This window comes from Cinclus cinclus, chromosome 5, assembly GCF_963662255.1.
Source record: "Cinclus cinclus chromosome 5, bCinCin1.1, whole genome shotgun sequence".
In the NCBI taxonomy this organism is placed as follows: domain Eukaryota; kingdom Metazoa; phylum Chordata; class Aves; order Passeriformes; family Cinclidae; genus Cinclus; species Cinclus cinclus.
In genome coordinates, this window is record NC_085050.1 from 67,944,096 (window position 1) to 67,969,830 (window position 25,735).

General features: G+C 41.8%; 1 protein-coding gene across 2 annotated transcripts; it reads right to left on the reverse strand.

Annotated features, from left to right (window-relative positions):
• Positions 1-826: 826 nt before the first annotated feature.
• HSPA4L (heat shock protein family A (Hsp70) member 4 like) lies at positions 827-24,796 on the reverse strand. 2 transcript variants are annotated; one of them, XM_062493133.1, is made up of 21 exons: positions 24,579-24,796; positions 21,154-21,211; positions 20,387-20,527; positions 19,360-19,482; positions 17,907-18,006; positions 16,879-17,012; positions 15,980-16,224; positions 15,818-15,894; positions 14,513-14,664; positions 13,903-14,009; positions 13,350-13,483; positions 11,965-12,167; positions 11,028-11,075; positions 9,802-9,921; positions 9,174-9,311; positions 8,697-8,822; positions 7,953-8,060; positions 6,861-6,980; positions 6,347-6,508; positions 3,962-5,900; positions 827-3,398 (listed from the first exon to the last, which is right to left on the reverse strand). In XM_062493133.1, the coding sequence occupies exons 1-20, from the start codon at positions 24,683-24,685 to the stop codon at positions 5,706-5,708; spliced, it is 2,598 nt and encodes an 865-aa protein (XP_062349117.1). In that variant the 5' UTR covers positions 24,686-24,796; the 3' UTR covers positions 827-3,398; positions 3,962-5,705. The 2 variants fall into 2 exon arrangements, with proteins under 2 accessions (XP_062349117.1, XP_062349118.1); XM_062493134.1 differs by lacking the exon at positions 11,028-11,075 and having other exon boundaries at positions 9,802-9,903.
• Between the last annotated feature and the right edge of the window lie 939 nt (positions 24,797-25,735).

Sequence of the window (25,735 nt, forward strand, 5' to 3'; positions counted from 1 at the left end):
AGCATTTTCCCCAGTACTAACAAGGTATCAGGTTGATTTCTAGTGTACATTTTTATGCACTATATATGTGCATGTATATACATGTAAGTACACACACTTTTTCAAAAGTAAGGAATTTTCCCCAGGCCTAAATCCCCTGGCCTGTGAAATTAATATAGCTGAAACATTTTATTATTTATTGAGATCTAAGAATGCAAAGCCTGGAAGAAATGCAGACTTTGAGGAGCTTTTAAATTGTACCAAAGAAGATGGATATAAAAATGTTGAATCATGTTGTTTTGGTGCATTCGTATTGGTTTTGCAGAATTCCACAGTCATTGCATCCTGGTGGAGGACCCAGGGATTCCTGTTACACTGCTAGCACACAGAAAAATTCCCGAAGGAATCCCACAGGTTGCTGCTTTCCAACTTCACCTCTGCATCTGCTTAGAGAAAGAATCAATGTGCCCAAAGCTATGAATTTCCCCCAGCAGTTCAAGGCACAAGAAAACCACCTTGAACTTGTATGTTGCAGTAAGTCATTAATGAAAGATGAATTACTAGCAACCTGGGAATTTGTGCTCATCCCAATATAGAGATGTGATGGCAGCTGTGAAAATAACTGCAGTTTCCCAGAGGCAAAGCAGTGCTGTTTGGGCTACAGCAGCCTGGGACAGAGAAGGGTGAGAGAAGCCACAGCAGGACAGGTGAGGCACCAAAAATGCCTTTATCTTACCGGTGGCCTTTTGCATAAACTCACATTGTATCAACCCACGACATCAGACAAAGCTGATTTTAGGAACACTGATGCAAAAACGAGGTCTTGGGTGGTCACTTATGGTTCAAGTAGCCGTTTATATATTTATTATAATTATACACAACCTTGACAATCTATATTGCCATTCAAAAATAAATTGAAGTCTTGCCAATTTGCACATGATCTGTCACTACTAAGAATCCCATTTACATACATCGTAAACATTTTCCATACTTAAACACCGCTTTAAATTCTGATGCTCCCATCTCTTCCCCCCTCAACCCATGGAGATAAGGTTATCGAGGACGGAAAGAAACTTTTTCAACCACTGCAACATTCAGGGACTACCACCTTTTTAAATTAAACTATTTCAACACTTGGTAGAGGTGGCTGGTGGGTGTAGCTCTTAACTGCATTTTTGTTTAAAACGATTCTTGTGATGATTCCTGGTTTTTGTTGTTCGACCTATTTCCTTCTGACCAGGAAACAAGGAAACCAAGGTTTAACAGCTGTATCAAGTAAGTTACATCAAGCATATTCCTGGTTTAGTATTCTGCAGTGCCAACAGTCACATTATTTTCACTGTTATTTACATGTTTAGTAAGTGGTTGAAGTCTTCAAATTTCAACTGCAGAGCATTAAGAATTCAGCTAGGAGTCAGCCACCACACACTTTTTGGGGCTACTAAGAGCTTGTGTTTATACTCCAACTGCTATACTGGGAGTTGAAATTAAAATTTATGAGGCATTAACGCCTTTTGTTAAGCAACATGTTTTTTTACCACCTCTTTTGAGAGTTTCTGTCTCCTGGTGCCTGAAAGATGAGAAAACTTAAGAATAGCAGAAGTGTAAGAGGCAACAGAATATTCCTCCATCCAGTTAATAAACTCACAGCTAGTGGCAATTAATATAAGCATCCTTAGAGCAGGCAGACCTTCTACCAGCCCAAACCTCGAGTATGGGCATCTGAGCTTTACTTCAGAAGGGCTCACAGAAGTGTGGAATTATTACACAGCAATGAGAAGTCCTATTTTGAGGAATGAGGTTCATGATGGCACTGATCTAAATTGAATTTAGCTTCTTTTCCTACAGCAGCTGGGCAAGTGCTTTGAAACAGCAAATGCAGTGTGTTTGCAGCATGGCTTATGGCAGCATTGGTTAACTGACAGGCATGGAAACCAGAGCTCTGAGAAGTGTAGATTCCAGGTTTTGTTAAGGCTGTTAATTTTTCGCACTGGTGTCAAAAAATAATTGGGAAGAAAAACCTCCTGCCAGCTCCTTACTTGTTTCCTGAAATTATGCTTACATAATCCTTACAGGAAAACCCCCACTTCAATATGGAGTATTTGAGAACCAATATTAGCAATCTGTAGAAGAGGCTAGAGTTCAACGCACTGAGATGTTGGAAAATATTAAGGAATTTCAAATGTTGAAGATACAAGGAAATCTCATCAACACACAGATTGGATGCTTTAACAGCTTCTACTTTTATGTGGGAGAACCAAAACCTCCATCCCACACACCAGGAGGTGTCGAGAATACTGGAGCTGCACCACAGACACTGCACTGCCGTGCCAGAGACAGGGCACCTTCCCCCTCCCTCTGCCCCGGGGCCTTGGGAATACAGGTTGTGGAATATGGGTTTGGGTGTTTCCGAACTGCCTCTGAGCATTCAGGACCCAGCTGCTTACTCCATGTTTTTGCAAGCATGCCCCAAAGGCAGTATTTAAGCAGTGCAAGGACACTGCCAAAAGCCAGCAAGAGAGAGGAGTCTTCATTCAAATTCAGACATACAAAATCAAACCCAAAACCTTCATGCAAAATCAAGGGGTATTTTGCCATGAGGCAGCAACTTCAAGAAAGAAGAGCACAAACCCCTAACTTAAACGTTACAAATATGTTTGTTACATTTGAATGAAGTCTGGAGTCTAAAGTACTGAAATAAAAAAAGTAGAAAGGAACCCATGAATCTGTTCTAAACTAATCTTAGTTTAGTAAAGAAAATTAAATTAATTTTGAAGTCCTTTCTTGAGCAAGTCCATTAATGCTCCAGCCAGAAGAGAATGAGTCCTCTTACTGAGCTCTTACTGGTAAAATAAAACAATGTATGTATATGCTGGTTTGTAACTAGATCTTTATATGAAACTCTAGAACCTGATTTACAGAACTTTTGTTTTTTAAACAAACTCTACTGCATTTACAAAGATAGTTTTGCTTCCTTTCTTTTTGTGGGACAGAGGGAATATTTTAAAAAATTAGAAATGTATCTTGCCCTCAGCACAAAGTTTCAAGTAAGACATTATGAACAACTACCTGCTGTTAAAACATACAAGATGCAGAGCAGCAGACAACTGCTGGTTCCCCAACAAAACTTCATGTTGCAAAGACACTCAGGTTGGTGCTGTTGGGGTAGGCAGAGGGAAATTGCTCGTTGAGTCTGACACACAAAACATCAAGTTATGCATAGTGTGTAAGTACTTAAATCTGTCCTGGTAAAATCTCCTATTTGTAACAGAAAACAGATTACATATGAACAAGTCATATATTAATGTGAACCTCACTGTGGAAACATCAACTCTGCCGTCCCAATAGGATTCCTAACATGGACCTCAGAGCCAGCTTCTTTGGGCAGTCTGTGGGAAGCATTCCTCTTCAGCAGGGATCTAGAGACAGACCAGATGCACAGAAAAAAAAAAAAAAAAAAAAAAAGCCTGTTCTAGTAAGAAAAACTCATCACAACTGTCTGAACCATATCTGCTTTTAAGCGTGCAGAATTATTCTAGCCTTTATCCTAAGCATTGCCTCAAACAGCTGTGATACAGTACTAAGCATCTGATGGCCATGAGCAGAGGATACTCTGTTCTTGCACAGGATACTCTGTTCTTGCACATGACCTTTTAGCTACTGGACACCTGACACTGGAGATTTCTGCAGTTTTGTGCTCTTCTGCCACAGGTACCAGGAAGTCTACCTAGACAAACTATTGTGTAGCCGGATTTTAGGAAGCCAGGACTTGAGAATGCTACTCATTACACTGCTGTGGTAAAAGCCATTAGAGTAGAAATGGTGTTAAAGCCTATGAGAGCAAAGCCAGCTGAGCCTGACTGAAAGGACAGCTGATGCTGCAGTACAGTCACCCCTCAGTGCCAGAGGCGTGACTGCCATGGCAGAACCCAAGACTGAGGTTGCCTCAGTTTGTTCAAGGGCATTGAACGCGTCAACTTACAGTGTCAGACCATCCACACCGATTGCATGGAACAGGAACGAGAGCAAAGCACGCTCATCTCGGTCACCTGATGTCGGTCATGAAGATACACTTCCAGCACTTGAACTAGTCTGGCAGACTGTCGTACAGCCATAAATGATGCTTCCTTTTTCTGTGAAGATACAGGAGAGTTGAATTCACCTCTCCCAGGGGTCATGAATGACTTTTTGTAGCACCAACAGTGGTAAAGATGAAGGGCATGACCAAAGCTAAAATGGCTGCCAAAGCCAGAAACAATACTGTGATTCTTCACTTGTTTACAACAGCAACACCTCCTATGAGAGAGCTGCTGCAGGAATGCCTGGTTAACATCTGGATTTGTTTCTGGGACAGAGTTCAAGTCACTGAAGCATTACACTGCAACTTGCTTTCTTATGCTGGGTAAAGAAACCACCTTTCATCATTAGAGTACCCCATTCCCACTCTCGTAGTAGAAGAGTTTCAGGTCAGTAAGTGACTGGCTTTAGCAAGTGCTACAGTACCTCAGTGACTGACAGAAGCATGTGGAATATATTTGGGACGTACACTGGACCTTGACAAGGTCTAAGATGTCTCAAAGAAAACAATGATTCTAGTGTGTAACAGATTGTAGACACTCTCATTAGAGAGCTGAATGACCAAAGCTAAGCGGTAAGCTGTGGAAGTTCATGAAGTAGATTCCACCTCTGGGGTAATAATATCCAGTTTTTAAGCTCTTTTGTCTTGGTCCTTGACCAAAAAATTTATGTGCTGAGCATCAAGGCTTAAATAAGATCTCAGCATTTCTTTCAAGTTTGCACCAAACAGCATTTAAGCAACCTCAAAATCAGGGTGGTGATACCCAGTTTGCACAGCACTGTTTCTGTTGTTTCTCCTCCCCAGGATGAGATACAATCAAGATGTAAATTGAATTCAAAACCAAAGAAGTGGAAATAGTTCCACGTGCAATAAGACATTTTCAAGGGAAAGCTTTGCAGCAGCCTTGAATATTCTCCCCTTTTAATCCTGTTCTCACCAGCATCACCCTGTCCTAAGCACAGCACAGTATGTACAGCAATGTGCAGAGCCCAGGAATTCCAGCACACAGCAGAGCCAGGATGCTGGAGCAGTCTGTAATGAAAACTGGTAGTGGTATGGGAACCCAGAAAACACCTAAGCTCGTATTACTCAGTTCCTATGAAAAAGACCGTACAATCCTCATGGTACATCAACAAGATGGACTGGTATGCCAACTAACCTCTATTTTAATATTTAAATTATAACAGTACAATAACTAGAAAAGGTCAGTGCTTCAAGTGACAGGTTTTGCCACTTCAATTCCAATATTTTTCCAAAATAAAGATGCGATTAGATCTACACTTGAGCATCAGTAGTGCAATACAGTATCCTTTCCTGAATAAAGGAGCTGAGGTTTATCCACAATAAAAGCTTTAAATAAGGTAGATCGTTGCCATTTATAGATCAATTCTGTATGTTTGATATAAAATATATTGGGAAAGCTTCAACTGACTTATACAATCTACATTTGGCTAAAGCTCCACATAAGCAGCATCAGTGGAAATGAACATCAGAGGTGTACTTAATATAAAACACTTTCAAAACTACTCAGCAACAAATGACAGAAGTTTGGCTAAGAATAACTGAACATCTGATGTGTGTACCGGACAAAAAGAATGGACCCTGTGGTTACTTGCACTATTTTAATGAAGTAAAAGAAATGCAAGGTTTAGTCCACTTCCATTTCTCCGGGGGGTTTGGTCTGCTGAGGGTTGTCCTTGGCCGGTTCGGGTTTTGCGTCAGCAGCGCTCTGTCCGTTCACTGGCCCGTTGTGTTCCCCGTTAGCTTTGGACTGCCCGTCACTGGGAGGTTCTATCTTCGGCTTGGGCTTGGATAGAATGGGATTACAGAAGCTATCCAGTTCCTAGTTGTGACACAGGTGAGACAGCAAGGTCATTTGGTGGTACAGCAACTGCACTCTACTACGACGTCTCTAATTTGATTCTGGTCCGTAATGGCCTGGAATTTCATTGTCAAGGACCAGACTTTTCTATTCTGTCAACTCTAGAAACTTCAAAATGAGCCCTTCATTACCTGAGGAGTTTCTGATTTGTTACAAACCTGAATGACAACCTATTCCATAGAAACCTGGTGCTGTAACTCAGGATATTTTAAAAAGGCTTATGCAGAGGTACTAGTGTAAATCAAGAGCCAGCACTGAAGAGTGCTATAAGTACTGCTCCCTCTGTATAGATCTTTTAATAGCTTTAAATCTCTCCAGATGTAATATTCTAGTTCACATCTAGGCTACAAATCTGGTTCAGGAAAAAACTGATTAGACTGCAACAAGTACACTTATTTTTTTTTTACCTTAGATTTTGCTAGTATTTCTGCCACTTTGACAACTGGATCCTGAGTTAGACTGAGTTTGTTCTGGGCATTCATTTTACTGTTCAACCAATTCATAGCCTCATTAATGTATTTTTCAACCTTCTCCATCTCAGCAGGATCTAGGTGGTCATACTTTTCATCCTAAGGGGAGAGAGAGAGGTATTTGTATCACTAATTTACTTAGGTGAGCAGCATATTTTAATTGATCTTAGAAATTACAGAAACACTGGTAACAGCTGTAAATTCAGAGATCCCTTTCAAGTGGTATCAGGTACCATAAAAACACATCAATCTTTGATTTACTTTCTCATGAAGAAGCTCTTTCTGCTTGCAATGCCGAACAGTTTTAAAGCTCTCAGGAGCAGGAGTACAAGAGCCCTTCTAAAGCAGTGTAAGAGCTAACTTTACAGGATTTATTTAGACACAAAAGACTCTGTGGCCAAACTCAGAACACCTACAGTCACTGAGTAGCTAAATCATTTAGCTTTACCACCTTATTTTTGTATGCTTCTACTGCTTTCATAAGGAGTTGAATCTTCTTTCCCAGTTCATTTAGAACTTTTGGTCTCTCTTCATGTTCCATGCATCTTTCCTGGATAGGCTGTCCAAATTTCTGGAATAATAAGCACAAAGATCTTTACAGAACACATATCTCCTTTAGTCTGCTCTAAGAATACAATGCAGCATGAGAAGGAAGGCTGCCTTTAACTCCTTTTCTCACCAACTGAAACAGCCAAGTCTTTGCATATTGCTTTAGCCCAACAACAAAAAAAGCAGAAATTTAAACACAGGAATAGTGACTGTCCTTTCTAGGGTTGGTATTTTGCTGTTTCCTGCAAAAAGAGCATTTGGAACAATGTATTTGGAAGAGAAACCAGTTAGGCTTCAACAGATGCTTTATTTTTCAAGTAGCTAATCTGAAAACTTCTAATTTTATCCACTGTTTGCCTTTTCCTTCTCTTGAATACTGCTGTCCAGACAGTTGCCTGGATCTACACTGCTGTTTCCTTTTGTTATTCCCCACCCTGAGGAAATGTGACTGGAGAGTAACCAGGTGGATCCCAGGGGCTAGACACATACTTCACTTTACTACAAAGTACAGAGTTATTCATCAGAACTCACATTTCCCCCATCAGATCCTTAAAATCTGAAGCATTTAGGGGTTGGTTGTCATGAATAATCAGATGATGCAATGGAAGCTACTGTTAAAACACTCCAGAGCCTTTATTGTGGGATATTAGACCCAAAACCTGGTTTTACTACACATCTGTAGAAGCTGAAAACAGGAAAAACAGAATATATGTTCTGGAAAGTAATTCTCATTACCCAGCAGTACAGTCAAACTACTCAAAAGCCTCTTTCAGACTACAAGAAGTCTGACAGAAAATTCCCACTGGAATTAAATTTACTGTAATTAGTCTGCTTCATTTCAACTATTTTCAAATTAGGAGCACAAGTCACATTACACTGTACTTCTAGTTCTAAATATTATGTTCATTTCACAACTGAACATACACAACCTGAACACCCACCCCTAAATATACATACATGAGTGAGTTTTCCAAAAAACAACTTAAAACCTTACCTTTAATTCCTGAAGTTTATCCATGTATACTTGTTTTGGCTGGTCCTCTCCATCTTCATAAAGCCAGTTTTCTGTGTCCTCCAACATCAAGGTCAGCTTGTTTGAATCCTACAAAGCCAGTTATGGACACTCCAAGTCAGAGAGGAACACATCAAATGAGACTTCTCTCCCTGGCACAAACCCACCCTACTCAAAAAGGAACTGCTTCATCAGCTTAAAATATTCAAAGTGACAGCGAAGGAAAACAGTAATTAACCGACTTCAAAGCCAAGATTTTACAGTGATGAGAGAGGCAGGACAGCCCTAGTCATGTGATTTGCAGGTGAAGTTTACCAGAGTTATAAAATCAGTCCTGAGGCTGTTTAAGACAGTGCATGCACCTCTGAAGAGTGTTCCATATTATCTGTTCATTATCTTTTAATTCCTACCCACTCATGCCACTCAGAAGCTCGTGGTGATCTGTCCTACTTTCCTATGCTGACCATAGGGTTTTTACTTTCTGCCTGCATCCCCTGATCCTTCCTTGCCACTGAGGAGCTTCAGGCAATAAAGAACTCTTATTTTCAATAAAGAAATCAAATGTCAGGTGTAAGCATTAACTTGAGCTTCACTGCTGGGAAGTGAAGCTATTTTCTATCCCAACATAGTCCAAGAGAGCCCTGCAGCCTCCACAGAACACACACACAAAATTTATAAACACAAAGGAACTCTTTTCAACAGCTGAAACATATAAGCAAGTCTTACCTCTTCAGTGATAAATTTCTCAAAGGCTCCACACAGCTTGTCTCTGAATTCATACACATATTCTTCAACAGCATTCTTAGCATCATTTCGTTCTTTCTCAAGCTTGTCTTGCATCATCATCTTCCCCTAGGGTGGAGAAAGGCACACTTAAAACTGAAAGAATTTTTAAGTGTTATGCTTAGTGACTACTCTTGAAACTGTACCAGAGAACTTGGCAGAGGCCTGGTAATTCACAATTACTGATAAAAACATTCATCTCCGTGTAAGTCTTCACTACAGGCACAACCAGAACAGGCTAAGTTAAGTCCAGAGAAATGGAGTCATTACACCAAAAACCCAAACCGCAACAAAACCCGTTACAATTAAGGGCACCTTCCTAAAGAATTCTAAATTAGGTAAGTCAATGATTGCAAATATTTTTTAGATACTTATTTACAGTGACATTAATTTGAGTGGCCACCTCTTTATGCTGCTTACCTCATTTTCTATATAGGAATTGATCAGGTCTTGCCCCAGCTGCCTATAGAGGCTCGCCTGTATAGGGAGGTCAATACTCTTAACTTTTGTTTTAGCTTTTGGCTGGGAGGGATTATCTTGCTTTTCTCCAGAAGCAGCCTGTGGAAAAAGTGACACTACTAAGAATCTGTCAGGAATTGAAGTATTACTGCATTTATGCTCAAAAAAGAGAGACAAATAAAACTAGTTAAGACAGCTACAAATTAATCTTGTGTAAATTATGCACCTAATTATTCCTTTAATTTCAAGCTCACCATTACCTTAGCTTGGAATCAAACAAGTGAAATTTAATTTCTTTAAAGAACTGTTAAGAAAACATTTTAAATGCTTAAAGCACTGCATATTATTCTTCACAATGTTTCCTAATCTCCCTAAATGCCACCTTGATTATAAAACCAGGTTAAACAGCAAAACCTACTTCAGAGTCTTAATCACGCTACGTTGAAAATTACAGTGCCATGGTAGGATTCCTTACTTAACCATTTCAGTACAGCTGTCCTCTAAACACAGTCCCACGTCTTCCAACTAGCAAAATCAGCAAGTGGGAGAATACTGGCCAAAAAATGTCATATCAGTACTGAATACAAACCTTGGTTTCAGTTCCAGCATTTTCAGTTTCCTCATCTGCTTGATTCTGTTGCTCAGCTTGACTTTTCTGCACACCTTCTTCTTGATCAACCTGCATTTTATCCTGCAGAGAGTTACATAACTGAATGCAAAAGCTTGCTGTAAGATTTAGGACTGATATCAATTACAGTCAATCACAGACAACATATGAACTTCAGAATCAATCTTAAAAATTTATGCTTCACCACGTTTAAACTGGAATTTTGATGTAGTATTTGTATTTATATCTTTCAAATGAAATGAAACTTCTACTCTGCTGCTTGATGTTGCTGTCTGTCCCCATTACGTAATTACACTAAGCCTTGTGAATACCCACTTTAAATAAGAAACAAATACATATAAAATGAAATCCAAGAACATTCTAGCCACACACCACCAACACAGGAAACAGCAATGGATTCTCTATGGAACAGCCAGAACTTTGACCTCCTATCATTTTTGACCTAAACTTTACAGATTGCAGCCCAAAGCAGAAGTATTTAAGCACTGCAATTATTACCTGCATCTGTCTCACAGGACAGTGAAATCAATAAAAATTAGCTTCTGTAGTAGTAGCCTTTTGGGAGTACATGAGCAAATATCTTCCCTCCTTGCCACCCAAAATAAAGAGAGCCTCATTTAATTTTTTTCTCTAAGTTTATCACTTACACTTTATTATAAATTTAACTATCTGAAAGATGGTTAAATTACTAGTGCAGATCACTTGGTTTAAGTAATACAGCTCCATGTCATCACTGAAAAGCACTTTTAATGACACAGTAAGGGGTAAGCCTGAAGTTACCAGGACGACTCTAATACTCAGAGATACAGAGCATTAATAACTAACAAGTTGTAGCTAAGGTCTGAAGGGTCCAATTTGGTGCCTCCTTTACAAGGCATTAATAGTTCTGGATTCACAAACTACATATTCATGTAGAATAGCTTACCACTAGTTCTGCAAAATAATAAAACCAACTGTTTAAGGATTTCAAACTCTAGCACAGGTACCTATGTTGCAGTTTAAAGTGGAAAACTGGAAGGCTACTTCTACCAAATTTGAAGTTCTGTGACTTCCGGGTAGGAAAAAAGGAGTACCTCAATCCTCATTTGCTGTTCTTACTGTTCACACAGAAAAGCCACTGGAAGGAACTGCTCTGCCTACAGGAAATAGCTAGAGATGGGATAATGAGACACATAGACACCACAAACCTCCTCCTCAGAGTCAAGGGGATCATCCTCAATACTGAAAGGTAATTGCTGACAAGCACCATTGTAAAACAGAAGATGTGTTAGATGAATCAAGTGCTACAAATGGAAAGCCTGAGCATTGAAGCAGCTACTCTCATATTGAATTCAGCACACTCCCAGCAAGCTCCACATGCCTCTTACACTAAAAGCCAGCTCTAGCACTTCCAACCTTTTGCTCACTTGATCATGAACATCACACATGGAGCACATGCCCACAGGGAACTGCACCATGCTCAGCACTTCAAATATGCCCACATTCCTGAAAAGTAGTGTAGTATTTAAGAAGTTGCTTGTACCAATTATGAAATGCTAGTTGTGCAACCATTTGCTCTAATTCCTGCAGAATACTGAACTGATGTGGGAGAAGCTAAGGCCAAATCTTAGGAGAAAGGCTGCCAGGGCCAGCGCTGGTGTTGCTGTTTCCAGCTCCTCCAAAGTGTTCCCTGGCACCCAGTCCTCAACTCTGCACTGCCAAGGGCACACCTGCACCTCACACGGAGATACTTTCAGGAGGCAGTGCAGTTTTCCATGTGCAAAATATTATGTATTTTTTACTCATTGAAAACATAGTTTGTGAGGAAAAACCTTTAGAATTGATTTTTCAACGGTTCTCATTAAATATGCTGCCTTTTGCTAGCGACACTAGATAATGCTAAGACTAGTAGAGAGATGATAAAGAACAATGTAAAAACTACTTTATTTTTTTAGAATCAGTTTCTCCATTCTTTGTTCTTAGTGCCCCACTTCACCAGCACTGAAGCAATAAACATGAAGAAATGCATTACCTAACCAAAGAAGATTTTTAGGGGTGGAGAAGCAGTAACCTGTGGTGATTTACCCTGCAATTATCGGCTCTGTTGTCACAATGACAGTGTAGATGTTTACAAGCTTTACATACCAGCTCCTCATCTCTGCCTTGGTTCTTACTTGCAGACTCGGTGTCCATGGGGGTGTCGTTGTGGTCCCCCTCGATGCTCTGCTTCTCTATGATGGACGCGTTGGCCACGCTGAACAGCCCGTGGATGTTGACTCGTACTTTCACCTTCACCTTGGAGTTGTCTCCATCGTGCTGGGGACCAACGTTCTGAATAGTGAAACGCCCTTGGAAACAACACAGGCAGCTTTTATTGTTGTCACAAAGCGCAGAGAAAAAGGAAAACAAAAAAACCCAAACACATTGCTCTAAGGGTGTTAAACAGCAGCTTCACAGAACAAACTGTTTGGAAGCTTTCTACTAAGCTGCAGGTAAATAAACTAAAAGCTGGTTCCCCAATTATCAGTTCACTGATACTCAGTAAGATGTTTTTGCTTTATCTGCATTTCACAAAAAAACAAGACAGTACTTCACTAGGTGTTCTACTTCTCTGTTGCCTTCTGTAACCACCACACTAGAGAAACTACTCTGATTCATCTCAAATGGTTTCTTTTGTCCACGTAACTCAAACTTCACACTGCAAAACAAAATGTTAACAGAGATAAAAGATTCTGTTTGAATTTGATAACATGGCTGCACTACACTTTTTGGAGAATGAACAGAGCTTAGCAAGGTTTCTGAAAGCAGTGGGGTTGATACTTTATTTTGCAACTTGCTGAAAATGCAAGTGTAGATGATGTGCACGTGTGAAGGAGAATGTTTCCTCCTCAAGACCACGGACTTTTTGCATAGACAGCCAAATGGACAGCAGCAAGTTTGTACCTGACTCATGAATCAGTGAATAAAATAATGAACTGAAGACCCCGAGGAGTGTACCAGTAACTGCAAGTAAGGTCGCATTAGCTAACAAGAAACTTATTTATGCCATTTAATCCTTTAGACTCTACTACAGATTCTTAAATTGAGGAAACAGCTGTAGTTTATATTCTCAGATTAACAGAAAGAGGCATGACAGATAGCATGAGACAAGTTATCTGTCCAGGCAGGCAACAGCTCCTTTGATCCAATTTCTTTGAAAAATCCAGGCTGGCAGGCACATAAGATTCTTATCAATTTCACAGAAACGGAAAGAACAATACAATATAGCACTAAACTCTTTGTGCCTGCTTCTTTTGAAGCATTCAGAAACTGTAAAGAAAGACAGCAAAATTTTTTTTAGGCATGTCAAACAGAGATGTCAATATGGTTTGCTCACTACATTTACATCAAGTAGCCTGTGCTGAGCCTTTCTAAAGAACTTAAACTTTCCTGTAAGCTAGAAAATATGGAAGGAACGTATCTTAGAAGAAAGGAGAACCACTTTTTCCTATATCAACAGGAGTTAGGGGGGTTTATTCCCATCTCCTTACCTATTCGAGAATCAGGATAAGGCACTTCATGTGGATGGGTGTAATAAGCTTCCAAGTCAAAAGGCTCTTTCTTGTGGAAAGTAATTACTTTTGAGAATGGAGCAGCATGGTTCTTACTGAAGACTTCACACTCCCTAAAGCAATAAACATTAGGTAACATTAAATGTAACTTCATTGATAATCAAAGTCAAGGTATGTTACCAGTCAGCAGCCCTGCTAACCAAGCAACAAAGTGATTTAGTTTAAGTCAGTTTTTAACAAGAGTTGGAGGTTGAAGGCCTCTAGGTCTCAAAGCTGGACTCTGCATTTTATGTCACACTTATTAAAAATTAGGCAACTTCTCTCCAACTATTTCATTAATTGTATTTCCAATTGTTAAGCAGTAACTGGAACCCAAAAGGTAAAATGCTAAAAAAGAAGATTAAAATTCCAAGTGCTCAAGTCCACACCAGCCTCAAAGCCTGAGGCCTTTTTTTTTTTTTTTTTTTTTCCCCAGCTCAACATTTTTCTTTATATCCAAACACCAGTGTTTTGTAGGCACTGTACAACTTACCCTGTTCCTTCTTCATAAGATGATTTCCATCTCAATGTTATAGAGTAAGGAACAACATCTGTGATGGAAAACTCACGCACTTTAAAAGCTGGAGAAAGAATTGCACACTAGGGGGGAAAAAAAAAAAAGACAAAAAACTTATTATATCCATGTAGTCAAATAAATAGCAAGTCCAAAAATTAATACTTATATAGGTCATATGGAGGTCCTGCTTATCACAGACATTTTTTTTAACAGAAACTTCCTGGAGTTAATTGAACTCAAAGACTTAAGTGGTCAGTATTAGATGTTATTTCCTCTGTGATTTCTAGTAAAGATACCCAGCAAAGGTTCCAAGTGATGACACAGAAGAGGAACAGCAGAATTTAGGTCCTCAAATTTAACAGGTCTCTTTAACAAGCCCATCCTTGTAACATGGCACAGCAGCAAATTAATGAAATTCTGTTACACAGAATAATTTCTGAGATGGTCACTGCCACCAATTAGTGAAAGAACAAGCAAGACCCTGCATCTTGTTTCAGCTGCAGTACCTTCTGCTTGTGGTTAGCTGTATTTCATTTGTACACTATGTTAAAGAAGCAATACTTAAGTTTTATTTCAGGAACTATACCTGCAAGGCACAGCCTCTTGCCACAGCTTCATCAGCATTTAGTGTGGTGCTTATCTCTTTACAGAAAAAGTTAGAGATCTGTTCCTTCACTGCTGGAATTCGAGTAGCCCCACCTACTATTTCTATACTGTAGATATCTTCACGCTGAAGTTCTAGAAAAAAGAGTGCATGCCCTTAAGTTATGATCAAGATATCAGAAAGCTATCTTTGGACAAAAAAAAAAGAAAAGAAAAAAGGATAGAAGTTCTCTTATTATCTAGACATGGTGACAAGCACTGAACGTATTTCATGGCTGATAAGATCTTTAAAACTCTTTGTCCCTCCTGTAGGCTACAGAGTTTTCTAATTACATAAACCTGGGAAATGCAGAAGCCAAGCATCAATGAGAACAGCTGTTCTTTAAAGTGTGTTGTCCACGTGCATCCTTCTTCCGCTGAGCATAACTCAGAAGGGTGAAATTGGGTCTTCTGCACTACCGGACAATACCTCACCTCTTCCAAACAGGACCAACAAAATTAAACCCAGACAGAGCTCATTTTATGCCTAGCTTAATTTTGCTTGCCAAAAGAGAAAAGAAAACCTTTAAAGCCAATATACCTAATAAATAGCACATTGTGCTTGAAGGTTAACTTCTTCATTCTGGAATCAGGATATATGAATGAAGTAATTTCAATCAACTGTCAGTCCTTGAACAGCTCTGCTCAGCAGTTATGTAGGTTTTTAATTCCTGTATTTGCTATCTAGCCAAGTCACAAGAGCAGCAGAATTCTTCACTTTCTTTTAGTTGAAGGTCTAGAATTGGGGGGTACAACCTTTCCTGTTGAAGTCTAATTCTCTCCTTTACTCTACATTAGCCAAAAAAAAAAAAAAATTACTTTGTTATTGGCACATGCTTTAGGTAATTCATTTTAAGAATACACTGCCAAATTACCAGGTCAGTGAGGAAGACATGTAAGTATCACATGGAACAGGCTGGCCAGAAGGCTGCAGTGAAGAATAGTATCTTTTACCATCATCATTTGATTTGGCTGTTTGGTGTTTATTAAATAAATTCGGAGTGCCAACCTTTTCCATGACACAGAGTGAATGAGGGTCAATAACCAAGGTTGCAGAGTAGCATGTGCACTAAATATGGCGGGAATGGGATCATGCATTCATGGCAAGCATATGAATGGAACTTACATTTAACTTTTCAGTATTTAGCTTTGCAATTCTAATAAATACAAAAATACATTGAAAAGACAATCATTAAAGAGATCAGGAATGACTGGATTACTAGTAGCACCTCAAGGAACTTCTACTTACTGGCTTGATCCATGGCTGCTCTTAGGGGAGGCTCCACTCTGGCCAGAAGGGCAGCACACAACTGCTCGAACTGAGCTCTGCAGGGCAGGGAGAGTGCTTGGTGTTACCAGGCTGCTCAGAGAACACAACCCTCTGCCCCTCAGTGGGAACAACACACAGTACCTGTTCATCTTACTGGAGACATCCAGGTCATTCATGAAGCACTCGATATTGAGTGGAAGGTCAGACGCATTTGCACTCATCAGCTTCTTGAGCTTTTCACATTCCTGATACAATCGCAGCAGTGCTCGGGGATTCTCTTTTACATTCAGTTTGTATTTTGTCCTGAATTCGTCGGAGAAGTAATCTACCAAAGCCTCATCAAAGTTCCTACCACCTATGAAAGGGTCAAAGGTAGTGGCCAAGACCTGGCAGAAATCAAAGAACAAGTTCAGAAGTTATTAGACAAGGTTTCTTCTGTGTCATTTACTCCGCGCAGCAAGACGTGCCATCATTGCCTTCCACACGGCCTCAGATGGCATTTGGCTACCAGAGACAGGCCCACTAAAGCATTCAGCCATTAGTAGGTCACAGACAAAAAACGTCTCCAAACCAGGAAGCAAAGACTGTTCAGCTCTGCTTCACATCCCATTGGATTTAGACTTTGAACTGTCAGGATGGCACCAAAAAAAAAAAAAAAAAAAGCCCCAACATCTCGGAGCAACTCAAGACAGTTCAAGAAGCTCCCATGAGTGAGTTACTCGCACAACTACAACACTTAAGAGGCTCCCTGAATATGCAAATATTTCAGGGATATGACACAAAAAATGTGCAGTGTCCTTAATTACCAAGCGCTTTCCAAAACACACTTTAGGATGCTTCACTTCCACATTTTACAAAAACCAACTTGATGAAATAGCCAAAATCTAAAAGAAGGGTTTTGTATTCCACATTTAAAAAATATTTTCTATTGACTTAAAAAAACAAAAAACAAAAACAAACAATCTAACCTCTCCAATCCACAGAGCAGCATTTTGAGTTTTAAATACTTCAGGCTTTTAATGAATGACTTAGAAGATTACCTTCAGTTTTCCCTTGTTAAAAGCACAGATGGAAACCTGATATGCAGAATGCCCCATATCTACAAAGACCACATTTCTTGGCTTCTCTTCCAAGGCTGGCAGATCTTGCTTGTATATTCCATAGGCTAATGCAACTGGAAAACACCAACACATGGAAGGTGAGGGGAAGCCACACACAGCTGCAGACCATGCATTAAAAGCACCACCAAGAGACAGACACTGCCCATGCTTACTCTTTCCAAACACCTTCATAATTCCTAAGAAAAAGTGAAGAACATGCTGAAAACACATTTTTCATTGGCAAGAGAGAAGGAGATGTCAAGTGAATTTTTAGCACTAATAAAACTCACCCTGTATTTCAATTCTGCTTGCAGCCAAATTAATACTGCAAATTGTCAAACTGCACCAGTTAAGACTCATGCCAACACCTCTCCCTTGAATGCCTTACTTTCTGAATTTTTTTATCTTAACTTTGAAAAATTCAAGCATGCCCAAGAAATAAGAAGATATTTTGGAAGACTCGTTTACACAAATCTAAGTTTTCACTACCAGCACTCATTTGGAAAGCTTTTTGAGACTTTCTAAAAGCAAAGAGAATCGCAAAAAATAAAAATTACTGATTTAAGCAGCTCAAACTTCAGTCCCCATGAAGTGTTATGTATTTCTATGCTCTACCCTAGAATTCACCAAAACCAGAAGAGGGGAGTAAATTACTTTACAGAAACAGCTGTGCCATTGCTACAGCTGACAGGATTGCCACAACTTTAAGCACAGATCCAGGTTTATTTCCAAATCTATTCCCAAGTGTGACCATGCCCAGGTTGGCAAGCCCTAGCTCTCATGGTGCCTCCCAAGTGCTGCACACCACCTCACTGCTGTGTTTCCAGTTTCCAAACTGGATTGGGCAGTACTAGCCTGGACAGCTCTCTCCCAAGCTCCCAGTTGTGTAACAGCAGCGTGTCATCACCCTGACATTCAACAGCCTGAACAGCCTCAAAGGACAAAAAAAAAAACTCCTGGCCATTTACCTGCTGTAGTTTCATTCATCAGCTTCAGACAATTTAATCCTGCAATCTGTGCAGCTGCCATTACAGACCTTCTTTCAGCATCAGTGAAAAAACTAGGGACCTGTTAAAAAAAAAAAGACATTGGATATTATAAGAGATGTATTTTTTAATTTAGAGTAGTTATGACTTGCCCATCAAGCTATCCTATAAATGTCATTACCCAAGAAACTGTTATAAGCTAACCTCAAATTAATAAGGCTGAATAAAACAGCTAGCTAATTCATTTTAGTGCATATTTTAATTAAATGTTCGAAATACGGCAGAAATGAAGTGGCATCCAGGGTTGTTTTAAATAAAGCAGATTTTAACACACCAAAAAGAAAAAAAAGTCCTGAAAATGCTTTCTTGGATTGTTTTAATGAGTCTTTAATCATAAGATCATCACCAGTTTCTGGAAATATTTCTGCAGAACAAAGTCAACCCAACAAATATTCACACACAGCCCTGCAGTAAGTCAATGGCAGAAGCATTGCAGTGATGCTAGAATCAAACTTGAACCTGTATCCAGTTTTCAGGCATCACTGCCACCACGGTGCCAGCTTACAGTGTGCTGAAAGGTTCAGTGCCACCAAAAATAGCCACAGCAGGATCAGAGCCCATTTAGGATCTGGCTGCAACCAGCTGGCACCTCTTCAGCAGACGTAGAGCTCCATTTTGTTGTGTGTTTTGCTGGCTGCCACCGTGGGGCATTGCCAAGGATCCCTGGGTGTGTGGGAGGTATTCTCCCAGTGCCTTTGTATGCCATAAGGAAGCAAGGAAAAAGATCAAAGCACATTTTTAACAGCTGAAGTACACAATTTCCAGTTCCCATGTCTTTGCCTGACAGAGAAGACATAACTGCAATCCCTCATGCCCAAACTTCCCACCAGTGCCAGTAAACAAAGACCATATGAAAAGCAGACACAGGACTTCATATCCAACAAAACAAAAAGACTTTTTCAAACAAAGCCAAGTAGTTTGGGCGTGTTGAATTATCAGCATGACCCTCAGAGCCCTAAATTCAGGTGACTCTCAACTGCACTACAACAGTGCTCACGCATGTAACAAGGAAGAAATTCACCATGAATTTAGGAAGGTTCTTTGGAAGCAAGGAGGATATGCTTACACCTGGATGGCTCCCATTTGTAACAAGAGCTGCAGTAATCAGAAATACTGTCTGTAGCCCATAGAGACAGACAGACTGGATGAGCTTAAGCACTGTGTCCTTTCTGAAAACACACTCTTGATTTAACAACTTTTTCATCTCCTCACACATGCTTCAAGACATATTCTCATGTGGAAAATCTGTAACAAAGGCCCATTTCTGGGGATATGATTTCTGTCCACTTGTACACCTTACCATAGCACCACGGTATAAATGGTGCTAGCTTGCATAAAGCTGCCTATGGATTGCCATAAATGTACCACGGCTTACTGAAATCACACAGTCGGCCACCGGTTTCTTCAAAGCGCTTTCCGAAGTCTCCTTCAGTTTGGCCAGCAGCATTCCTGTGATCTGTTCCACTGCAAACAGTCTCTCTTCATCCAGGTACCTCACCTGAAACAGAGAATTGGCATTCTGTGATCAATTACCTCAGCTTTGCGCTCAAGATGTGCAGCTTGGACATTATCCATGATGTTGAGCATTGAGACCCCTTGAACATCCGGCCCTAGACACAAATAACTATCTGTCAATTGATCTGTGCTCCCTACAACACATCTTCAACAGTTCAGCTTTGGGATTTTTTCTGTGGGAAGCTTAACACCTCAGTTATTTCAAGGGACTATTCACAATATTACAGTATTTCTGCTGCTTGTGTATTTTGATTTTAAAAGACAACAGCAATAAAAGAGCATAATACATGTAGGATCACATTGTCCTATAACACAAGCTAAAAATACAAGTTTTGGAGCAAGCCCAAGGAACATTTTCTTCCTGCAACAGTCACTCAAGCACAGGAGGCAGGGAAGGTGTAAACCAGGCAATTCCAACAGTCCTGCTCTGCTCAGGAAATGCAGTTGAATCCTCAGCCTTGATGGGAGGTTCTGTGTCCTGAATTCCTAACAAGCTTGCTCTCTCCAGCAATCCCAAGCACTCCTGCCGTTTAGTTTGGAAGCAAATTAAAAATAACTTGTTCAAATTTCATATTCAGAGTACTATGTTGTTTTCCTGACACTTGGTCTCTGCATGTCTGATGGGAACTAATAAGCTCACACTGTAATTAGACAGATTTGAAGGTAAATCTAGTAAGGGGAAGTGAAAAGCTAATGTAACTAAGGAAAACTAATATGATTGATGAGAAACCTCAATGGACATCTTGGAGAAATACACTTATTTAGAGACACAGGAGCGTATTTAGTTTTCTAAAGGAAAATGTAAGTGATCACACAGGAAGTTAAGTGACAAGGGCCCAAAGTGCTCATCTCTACCACCAGAGATTCCACCCAAAGCTCTCACGCACCTTTACTCCTACGGAGCCATTTGGCATTTTCTGAAGTTCATAGGGAAGTTTGGCCCTCTCAGCTTGTATGTAAGGATCTTCAAATGCTCTTCCATGCAGTTTTTTGAAGCCATGCACTGCATTTTTTACATTTGTGACGATCTGTGACAAAGATATTTTCATTACTCATGACATTCTGGTACAGAGGACTGTGCAGAAAGGAATTTTTTATGTTGGGCTTAATGCACACACTGACCTGTGTCAAGCCCCACATATTCACTATAAAGCCAAGTGTGAGAAGAGAGAAAGAATCAATCATCTACTTTTTAATCTATGGCCTCTACTAAAAAAAAAATCATATGTACTTCTCACTGTAATAACCATTAACTTGCTGCCATCAATTTACACTGTCCTTTTTATTTTAGAGGCGCTTTCTGATACAGCATGAAATATTTAAGATCCTACATTGTTGCAGTGGCTGCCTGCAGGAACTAATGAAGTTATTACCTACATTAACCTTAAATGAACCTGCAACAAATTAACACATTTCCCTTCCTTTAAAGTTCTCCTAATTCAGATCCCATCAGGATGTAAATCTTTCCCACACCTATTCTCTCATCAGTGTTTCAACCTAATTACTTTCAGCACAGGCTTTTAACCAAAGAAAGCACCAAAACAAACTAATCCCAGTGAACACAATATTTAAGCTATCAAAAGAAACTACTGCAGGACAATCTTCTCCAAGATGAACTTCTTTACTAGCCAAATTAAGTTTTTGATCTATTTACCTGGCTCTTTGCTGCATTCCCGATGGCTCGGGTCTTGGATCCTAAAGATATACATGCTCTAAGTTAAAAAAAAAAGTGAAAAAAATTAAAATTCAGCTTTAGAAGAAAACACCATAAATTATTCCTATGGTACTTTAGAACACCCACAAAAATTCAAGCAGCAGAACACGAATGTGTTAAATAACAGCATTACTGCACGAAGCACCAGAACCTGAAGCGGAATTGTAGTTATTTTGTTCTTCGTAAATTAGCTTAGAAACAGCAAGCAACTGCAACTGTTGTCATCCTAACTGCATTTAAAGAATTCTGTATCGTAAAGGAAAGGCACTGATAGTTACTTCTGGGTCACAGGTTAAAACCTAGGAAGCCTTCGAGATTTAATTCAAAACCCTGAACTTTATCGGTCAGGCTTTCTTGACTCAACAACCCCTGAGTCTGACAGGGCTACATCCACACTCTGAGAGCCCTTAGCAACGATCTAAGACAACAATTAAAAAGCCCACAAACCATGGGAGCTGAACGAGCTGTTAAGTGCTTCCACAACCGAGGACTAGCAGGTACATGCAGCAAACAGGCAGAAAGGCACAGAGCTGGGGACAGCTCCCAGGCGCCCAGGGCTTGGGAAGCTCTGCTGTAATCCACAGCTCCCTGCAGCTTCTTGGCTACCACTGAACACCACCCTGGATCAGCAAAGGCTGCCTCAGGCCCCAGCCACCATCTGGCCCCTCAGCACTGCCTTTGGAAACGTTCTTTTCTATTCTGGAAGTTACTAACACGACGTCTTCACATGACAGACCTGAAATACAACTCTTCCCCCAAAAGGCAGCTGTGATCTGGCTATGACTGTTCAGGAGTAACAGAGAAACCCAGATTTCCTACAGCTCAAACGTAATTGTTTAACGAATGCATAAAGGTCATTCGAGCAGACTGACAGACTCTCCATCACTGAGGCCACTGCAACTTGATAGTATTTTCTAGCAACTTCTCTGTGACATCCAAAACCTTCTCCAGATTTAACTGCTGCAAACACACGAGGCATTACCCTGCATTTTCAAATTCTAGTTCAGCTTTCACAAACAACTTTTACCATTTTTAATGTCACAACACTCCGGTTGCCAGTTACTCCTTGTGATAATTAGTGGAAGTCGGATAATCGAGCAATTTCCACAGCAAGCAAATGATTTACAAACCGATGCTATTGCATCACACCTTTTCAGTGCAGGAATCTCCCTCTGCTCACAGACAGCACCACTTGCACATGACCCCGTGCAGAGCATGAAGCACCAGCTCAGAGCCACCACAGCTCCTGCCACGGGTTACTTCAACTACCCCCTTCCAGCACAGGGGATGGATGGTTTCTCCCTCCTGCTGCTCGGAAGCAGGATTGTCAAAAAAATAAATGTGCCCTCCTTGGCTTCAAAAAATTCAGTCGTTTCCAAGGTTCCTTATTACATCATCTTAATTACAGCATGTGATCACATTAACCACACCTGGTGTGAAATTAAGTTCTGAGCTATCAACAACTGTCTCGTTTGTCCACAAACCCACAGTGGTGAGGCAGAGTACCTGAAAAGGGACATTTGTCTTGAGTTTAATGTGCCAGAAGCACTGGAAATGTGTTAAACAGATCTGCTGAAGCTCCCAGACCAGGAAAAGTCAAGTTAACTTTCAAAGAGATACAGGGCCAAAGGCCAGGAAATACCCAAGTTCTCCTGAAATTCGTAGTTTGCTGGCAGAATCTTTTCCCTTTCTTTGTAAAGTATTTGTGCTATAGCTTCCAGCATAATACATGGTTGTGCTAACACTGACAATCCCAAGAACTGGATTACAGAATGTAATTAACTAATGGCTAACTCAAGTACCTGCATGAAGTGAGCACCTCCACAGGAACATTCAAATAAGTTCATTTACTATGAACTATGTGTTGCTATGTGCAATAAGGAAAGTTTTGATGACTGAAGACTTAGATCTGTCTACATCACTCAAATCCCACTTAGAAGTAAAGACTTAGCTAGTGTGATAAACTTACGTAACAGTAATGAGCCTGACATTTCTATTTACCTTTGTTTGGTTTCTCTCAAGACAGTAACATTAGAAAAGATGTTCCTCAAGGTCTCCTGTATCACTACATTTTGAGCCAGAAAAGGTCAATGAAAATGTCACTTTAAGTGTAATAGGTACTGTCTTTTAAGTGTATGTGCACTCCAAATGCTGTAATTGCTAACTTGAACCTCTTTCATAATCACCTTCCAAGTATCTTGAAAGTACAGTTAATCACACATTAGTGTGAAAAAATATCAAATGGAGGTAAGCCTACCGGCAAAGAACAGACTCCAAAAATAGCAAAAAATTGGAAGTACTCTTCTTCACAAGAGGGAGGGAAGCTGCAGCTGCCTGAGGATTCTCTGGGCAACAATTTCATGGGATACCTTGCATTTGAAAGGCCAGAGAATTTCAGTTCTCACTGCGTATCTAGTGCACCAGGATAACTGCTTCCTAAGAGTTAATATGAGAAGCATATTTTTCTAAATAGTAAGAAGAATTTATACGACTACTGCCATTAAAACAGACGGCATGCTTTTCGGCAATCAACTTCTTTGTACTTTTAAAAATGAACTTCTTAGAAAGCAAACCCACATTTCTCCGAGACCAGGACAGCAGTGCTGGAGTTACTACAGTCTCGCACAGGAGAAACAGCTTTCTGTGTTAGCTCCAAGTCCCTTCGTAAAAAGGGAAGCATCATCCAACCCCCGATTTTTATGAGTATTACACGAATTCCTGAATCCTCCTTCAAAATCATGCACAGATGGAGCTCGAAAAATCCTAGACGTATCCCATAGAAACAGAGGAGCAAAATCTCCACCTACTCTTGCGTCTCCCATCATCACGGACGTTGCCCAGTGCGCCCCCCTTTCCTCGCCAGACCTCGGTATTCCAGGGCCAGCAGATGCGGCGTAAGTAGGAACAGGTTTAAAGAAAAGGAACTCATCGCGCCGCTTCCCTGCCGAACCAACCTCCTCCTCCTCCCCCTCGCCAGTCTCGCCACCGCTCATGTAACTGTTCATGGAAACGCTCTGGAAGGCCCTGGCAGCCGTTCCGGAGTTGGGGAAACACATGTACTCCACGGGAATCTGCGGCTACCCGAGAGCGGAGCGCTGCGGGGACAGAACACCCCGAGCCCCCGGAGCCGCACGGCTCCTCCAGCAGCACGGCGCGGGATTTCAAGGACGCGCCGGCACCGCCAGGAGCCGGGACGCACACCGGGACGCAGCAGCGCTTCCCGGCACACGCATTCCCGGGAAAGGGGCACTCTGCCGGCTCCCGGCTCGGCAGGCACAGCCGCGCTGCCGCCGCGGGGGCCGGGCCGTGAGGGGGATCCCGCGGGGCGGCGGCGGGAGGGGGGGCCCGGACGCGGCGGTACTCACGGCGTGCAGCGGTCGCTGTACTCGTTGGCGATGGTCTCGATGCCGCCGCTCCGCGCCACGCCGATGTAGCAGTTGAGAAAGCCGAGGTCGATGCCCACCACAGACATGGCTGCGCCCGGTGCTCCGCGCGCCGCTGGCACTGGGACTGGGACCGAGATTGGGACCGGCCGCGGCTCCGCGCCCGCCGCTCCCCCACTGCGGAGCGCCGGCACCAACCGGCAGCGGCCCCGCCGTGCGCAGGCGCCGCCGGCGGGGAGCCCGCCCGGCCCCGGCGCCGCCTCGGCTCTTTCCGGCAGCACTCGGGCGGCGCTGCCCTTCCAGAAGGATCTGGAACGGGAGGGACGCGGGCCAGAGGGGAGGGAGCGGCACCGCCCACAGAGACGCCCCGCGCTCGCGTCAGAGCAGCGGAGGCGCCGCCCCGCCCGCCTGAAAGGGGCCGGGAGCTCGGGCGGCCCGGCCTGCGGCTGCCGCACGGCCCGAGATAATGAGGTTATAACAGTCCGGAGCAATTAATTACCGGAGGGCGGCCGTCGGGCCCGTTGGCTCGGCCGTGCCTGGAGTGAGGCGCCGCGCACCTGCCGTGAGGGGCGGGCAGCCCCCGGCTCCCGGAGCAGATGGAAGCTGGAGGCCGGAGGGCCAAGGTACAGTGTGAGCCCTGCGGTGGAAGCCGTGTCCGACACCGAGGTGGGGATGGCTCCTGGTGCCAGGCACAGGCAGACTTCGGGCCGTCGAGTCCTGCATTCTGCCCACTGCCGACATCTGCGGAAGAGCTGTCCCCGGCTGGGGTGGGCCCGGTGTGTTCCCAGAAACAGCCTGGTCTCTTTTCTTTTCCTGGGGAAAAAGGTCATCCGGAACCCCCCGTGTCTCTACTTACTCCACGTTTTATGGGTATCGGGTATTTATGGATTGAAACTCCACAAAAGAAACCTACAGGCTGGAAAAGTTACCTAAGTATTGATTTACTTCTGAAAATGACACTCGGTTTCACACAGCAATGTGACGTCTTTGTGACACAGCATGTGACACTGCACTGCACAGTTTCGTTCCACTGGAGAGATTAAAAATAAGCACAAAACGACTAAACTAGTTTAACATCCCTGCCAACAGGTTTGATTATCTTTCCCATTTGTCACGGTTTCAATGGTCTACTAACCAAC

What these genes read in the sequence shown, in the direction of transcription:
- HSPA4L (XM_062493133.1), bottom strand. Translation starts at nt 24,685, where the DNA reads ATGTCTGTGGTGGGCATCGACCTCGGCTTTCTCAACTGCTACATCGGC. An exon ending in ATGGCTCCGTAGGAGTAAAG is followed by an intron (nt 19,483 to 20,386) that starts GTGCGTGAGAGC and finishes TCTCTGTTTCAG; the next exon opens with GTGAGGTACCTGGATGAAGA. An exon ending in GTCTCCAGTAAGATGAACAG is followed by an intron (nt 15,895 to 15,979) that starts GTACTGTGTGTT and finishes CCTGCCCTGCAG; the next exon opens with AGCTCAGTTCGAGCAGTTGT.